The sequence below is a fragment of the Sapajus apella genome, unplaced genomic scaffold, assembly GCF_009761245.1.
Source record: "Sapajus apella isolate SASKATOON/1434 unplaced genomic scaffold, GSC_monkey_1.0 scaffold4202, whole genome shotgun sequence".
NCBI lineage: Eukaryota > Metazoa > Chordata > Mammalia > Primates > Cebidae > Sapajus > Sapajus apella.
In genome coordinates, this window is record NW_022441128.1 from 1 (window position 1) to 5,977 (window position 5,977).

The 5,977-nt window shown below is 53.9% G+C and overlaps 1 protein-coding gene across 1 annotated transcript; it reads left to right on the top strand.

Annotated features, from left to right (window-relative positions):
- Positions 1–2,352: 2,352 nt before the first annotated feature.
- LOC116547699 (UL16-binding protein 2-like) lies at positions 2,353–5,946 on the top strand. The gene is given in 5 exon segments (XM_032273560.1): positions 2,353–2,379; positions 2,531–2,786; positions 5,130–5,393; positions 5,616–5,900; positions 5,903–5,946. Coding segments are annotated over 5 exon segments (876 nt in total).
- Positions 5,947–5,977: the final 31 nt, after the last annotated feature.

Below are 5,977 nucleotides of genomic sequence, written 5' to 3' on the forward strand. Positions count from 1 at the left end.
ACGTGGAAAGTGAAACCCGCAGGAGGGAACTTTCCCCGAAAGTCATTTGTGTTTGAAAGCAGCGATCACCTGCAATATCCCCGCTACGACAATATGGTTGGGTAAATATCTAGAACCAGTGCCCGCGGGCCCCTGCCAGGGTTCTGCATCCACAGACCCTCTTGGTCCACAACGGATCAGGGCGAGCCCACCCGGTGACCATCCCTAGGGCTCCCGGCGCCACTCCTCCTTACTACTTCACCTCCATATATTCACCAGTTTCAGGATAAAAACGATAAAAGTCATGTGTGCAAGGCTCCCCAACCCCTGCCTGCTCCACTGTCATTGGCCACATGCCCAGGACGAAACTTCATTGGATTCTTCTCATCTTTCCAGGGAGTCTTTACCCCATTTCAAACGCATATGAATACATATTCTTAACTCCGACTTGGACAGTTTTGAGACTTGATGAGCCCTGTCACCCCAACTGCAGTAGCAGTTGGGAACCACCACGAACTTTCACTTGAACCTGCTCTGCTGAGCCCTCTGTGCCATCTGTGGACCTGGGCGAGGGCGGCTGCTGAACTGGGAACTGAGGGCTGATCTCTCTGAGGAGCTTTCTAAACCAGCAAGTGTCTCCCAGGTTGAGATTTTAGGGTCAAGGTCCTTAATGCTGGCCTCGGTTTTAATGAGCAGAGTCTTTTGGCCAATCTGCATTGGGCGGAGCAGGAGTAAGACACCAATTTTTAAGATAATTTTCAAAGCTGTTTAATTTTGGTAAAAACATAGAACATAAAATTCCCATCTTGATTAATTGCTTAGTGTACAATATGTTGATTTGAACCTCTGAAACCCTGCCTGCTACATCTGTAATAAAACCTAGCCCAGACCTGGTATGGTGGATCATGCCTGTAATCCCAGCACTTTGGGAGGCCCAGGCAGGTGGATCACCTGAGGTCAGGAGTTTGAGACTAGGACATTCTCAAAGATGTCACACTTCTAGCAGACAGGCAAAGGAATGTGTAAGCAATTATCACAAAGGGAGATCCAGATGCGCTCTCTGTGGATCCTGGTCTCAGGGAGCAGGATGGTGCTCTTTCTTGTGGGAAAATGAGAGACACATGGGAGGGGTAGTTGTGCCCAGCTTTGAAGGATGGTTGGCCCTTGCCCAGGGGAACAAGCCAAAAGCAAGCCCTGGCAGTTGGGAACCACGGGGAACCATGGGGGCAGATGAACCTGCTCTGCTGAGCCCCCTGGGCCTTCCCCACACCTGGTATGGGTGGTGGTGGGGGCGCTGTTCTAAGGGGAGCTCAGGGCCAATCTCTCTGATGTGCTTTCTAAATCAGCAAGATGTCCCACAGGTTGTGATTTTAGAGACAAGGACCTCAATGCTGTCCTCGATTTTAATCAGCAGAGTCTTTTTGCCGATCGAATTGCGCAGATCTGAGCAAGACACACATTCTTAAGATAATTTTTAAAGCTGTTTAATTTTGGTTAAAATGTAGAACATAAAATTTACCATCTTAACCAGTGTTTAGTTTACAATATGTTGTTTGAAGCCTGCGAAATCCTGGTGCTTCTGGAATAAAATCTAGCCCGAAGCCAGGCAGGGTGGCTCACCCCTGTCATCTCAGAAATTTGGGAGGCTGAGACGGGCTCATCACTTGAGCCCAGGAGTCCGAAATCAGCTTGGGGAACATCATGAAATTCGGCCTCCACTAAAATACACAAATTAGCCGGGCTTGGTGGCGCGCACCTGTGGTCTCAGCTACTCCGGAGGCTGAAGTAAGAGAATCCCTTGAATTAGAAGGCTGAGGTTGCAGCGAATGGAGATTGCGCCGCTGCACTCCAGCCTGGGCGGCAGAGCGAGACTGTCACGAAGAAACAACCAAACCTACCCGGGCTATAACCGCGTCCACCGGGGATTTGGGGAGCAGCCGGGGGGATGGGACCCGGCCTGGGGCTGCGCACAAGGCTGGGAATGGGTCTCTCCGCAGCGCAGGGAGAGGGAAGGCGGGTGTCGCGGGTCCAGGCGAGGACAGGGAGACCCCGTCGCCGCTGAACACGGCTGTGCATTTTCTTCACCTTTCTGTGCATCGGTGTCCACACTGGGCTAATAAAAAATAAAGAAAATACTGTGATGATTACATGAGGGTTCGGGGCCCGGGCAGGCCCCAGGCCCCAGGAGGGAAACCACGAGCCGCCGCCGCGGTCGGCTGGAAGGGAGTGCAAAGAGGCTTTGGTCGGGGCAGGCGGCCAGAATGGAGCGCCGAGGGGCGCGGAACGGGCGGGCGGCCAAGAGGGAAAACACCCGCTGAGCCACAGGTCTTTCGGAGTGACCACAAAACTGTCGAGGCTCGGGCTGGGGCCAGAATGGAGCGCCTCGGGGTGGGGCCTGGTGTAAGTGCATATGCAGTGAGGTAGAGTTGACTTGGCTGAGCTCTAGCTGGTAGACATCTGAATGCCAAAAGTGTTTCAGGGAGTGTGCCTCCTCCGAGGGGCGGGGAAGAACAGGTGCCAGACCTGCTTTTTTTTCACACTGCATTCCCAGGCAATTCCTGTCACCCAGCACGGCCGGGGTAATGGGTCCGATGGGTCCCGCCTCTCCAGCACCCTGCGCTTCGGATCCAATGGGACAGCCAGTGACCTAGGTCCCCGAGGTGATTCACCTGCCAGGCTCCCCATCCATCAAGTCACTAGTCTTCAGCGTTCCCAGTCCCCAGTGGCAGCGGCCGCCAGCCCCGCGTTCCTCCAGTGCCTCCCGCTTCTGCTCCAGCTGTCAGGCTGGTCCCGAGCAGAGAGGGCCGGTGAGTTCTGGGATGGAGCCTAAGCGGGGCGGGGACCAAACCTGGGGGCTGTGGGCTGCAGCGAGTTTCAGAGCAGATGTGGCTTCTGGAAGGACCGGCGCGATCTCCCCGGACTGCGCCCCAGCTCAATTCCGCTCCTCCGCTCCTTCTTGCCGGGTCCACTCCCCACTGCTGCTTTTTTCCCCGCCTCCAGGAGCAGCGCAGAGAGGAGGCTGGAAAGGAACCTCGGGAGGGTGGAGGGGCCAGAGAGCTGCAGAGGGCGAGGTGGGGCGGAAATCCCTTGTGCAGTCCGGCAGTCCCACCCGCCCTCGGGAACGAGAAACCAGAGCCCCCGAACCCGATCTGGGGTCAGGACAGGGATGAAGGGGGTTCCAGAGGGACAGGATCACAGATACCCCCACCAGCCACAGGCCTGCCTGCTCTCACCCGCTCCCCACCACACAAACCCTCCAGCACCCCCAGGGCTCCCTGTCCTTGAATTTTCCCCTGCGCTGTCCTGCAGACACTCACGTGCACCCAGGGGCTCAGCAGACACTTCCCACCCCTCCCATCGCCACCCACTGCCACCACCCAGGTCACATCCTCTCACTCCCCACCTCAGCCCAGTTGGTCACCCCAGAGGTCTCCCTATACATGAAGGGGCCCTCACCACCTCCTACACCACGTGGCACCTTCTACCTCCTGCCTGAGAACACACCCCAGCAAATACAGCCCAAGCTCCCCACAGAACCTGTGCAGGGGTGATGGGAAGCACCATTTCCTCCAGGATGACCCTGGTAACTCTGGTGAGTAGAGGTGCCCACTTCCCCTTGGGACCCAGACTGGCCTGTTCTTCCTACTGGGGAGCCAGCGTCATAGAGAATAGTCACTGTGCAGACGGAGGTCAGGAAACCCTTTCTAGAAAGGGAGGAAGGATGCCCTGTGGTCTTTGCAGACTTTGGGCTCTCCATTTCTGTTTCTAGTCCTGTCCCTTTGTGGAACTCTGATGATTAATGAGGCACTCTTGGAAGGAAGCCTGTAATGGTAGGCTTGTGTCAGGGTCTGGGAGCCAGCCAGGTGCACAGGTGGGGTAAGTGCCTACACCCTTCGCAGCAAACTCTAGTTGGCCATAAATACCTCTGGAGGAGGTCACAAAGAATTGTTCCACTTGCTGCAGGGTTAAAGTGTCCTTCCCTCACTGGAAACTGGTTTCTTCTAGTAATGGGTTTAGGGTCTGAGAAGTGGCTTAATTCTGAAAACTGGGCAAAGGAACCTTGTTCTTGATGGACTGGCTACTTTCAGCCTCCTGGTCATCCATCATTTGTTTTATCTTTGTTTGTTTTAGTTATTTACATCCAGCAGTATCAAGGTTGGGTTTCCATCTCTTTTGGATCTTGGACACCTTTGTTCTATATGCCATGGGCATAGCTTTGTATGGCTGAGGTCCCCATCTGACACTGGGACTTCTCTAATCATTTCCATCACGGCACCCACCTTGATCCTGACAGTTGACAGCCTCCACCTGAAATCTGTTATTTCAGGATTTTTCATCCCATTACTCCTGGGAGCCCATTTCAGGAACAGCATCTCCTACCCCCAACCCTGGCCTTCAGCAACAGGCATCCCTGAGCCTCCTCCCATTCTGGTGCCTTCTCATGGGGCCTTCAGTATATGCTGGGTAAATAGGAGTCCTCCAGGCTCCCCGTGAGCACAGTGGGTGGACATTGTCCTGGATTTTCAAACTCAGAACCCTCTGGCATGGGCACTTCTCTGAGCCTCTACTATCTGCCTTAGATTTTCAGATTTTCTGTTTCTTGCTCTGTGGACCATCCCTTTGTCCAAGGTTTCAGGAAGGCATCCTCACAGCAGAAGGGCACCATAACCAGGGGCTTTGCCAACATGTTAAATCCTGTGACTATGACAATTAACTCTGCTTTATCCAAGTGGGTTCCATCCTCACTCCATCACACCATGCACCAGCATCCTCAAGGGCAGCCCCCACTCCCTCCCACCTCCCTCAGTCCACGTGGGCTGCTGCTGAGGATCCTCTGCCATCCAGGCCCTTCCTCATCTAGCAGGCCTGGCACCTCTCTAGCAAGGTCATGTGTTGACCGATGTGGGCAGAGAGGCAGGGGGACATCTTTGGGGACATGTGGTTTCTCAGCAGGCAGAGACCTCCTCCTCCTCCTTTTCCTCATGCAAGGGGGAGCACTCTTAAACTTGTGGACACCACAGTTCTGGAGGGAACACTCCTTGCTGGGCCAGCCCAGGCCTCCAGAGGTGTGCTCTTATTGTCACAGTATGGAGAGGGCTATCTAGGGGTCCTTTTCTGCCCACCCTGCCCACACATGTCTTTCTTCACAGATCCTCACTCTCTTTGCTATGGTGTGACCATCACCCCTAAGTTCAGACCTGGGCCACAGTGGTGTCGAGTTCAAGGCCAGTTGGATCAAAAGACTTTCCTTCACTATGACTGTGGCAACAAGACAGTCACACAAGCCAGTCTCCTGGGGAAGAAAATAAATGCCACAAAGTCCTGGAAAGAACAGAACCCAGTCCTGAGAGAGCTGGTGGACATGCTTGGCATGCGAATACTTGGCATTCAGCTGGGGAATTACACACCCCGGGGTAAGTTTAAGATGGTCCAGGACAGGAGGGAGCAGATGCAGAGGCAGGTTGGAGATATTTACAGTTTTCATGAAAAATACAGATGGGAAGGTCATCTCACCCTACAAGAGGTCTAGAGGCAAGGCCAGGATGTGGCAGAGAGAGTAAGGCCTGGAAATTGTAAGGGGAACAGGATGGGGGCTCAAAATGTGTCAAGAGCTGATCTCTCCTCTGTGGGCGCAGAACCCCTCACCCTGCAGGCCAGGATGTCTTGTGAGCAGAAAGCCGAAGGGCACAGCAGTGGATCTTGGCAGTTCAGCTTCGATGGACAGATCTTCCTGCTCTTTGACTCGGAGAACAGAATGTGGACAACGGTTCATCCTGGAGCCAGAAAGATGAAGGAAAAATGGGAGAATGACAAGGATATGACCATGTTCTTCCATTACTTCTCACTGGGTGACTGCACAAGATGGCTTGAGGACTTCCTGATGGGCATGGACAGAACCCTGGAGCCAAGTGCAGGAGGTAACGGAAGAAAAGAAATGGGGATCTCGAATTAGGTCAGAAATGGTGATCTCGAGAAATTAGTTCTTGAGTTCAGCTTC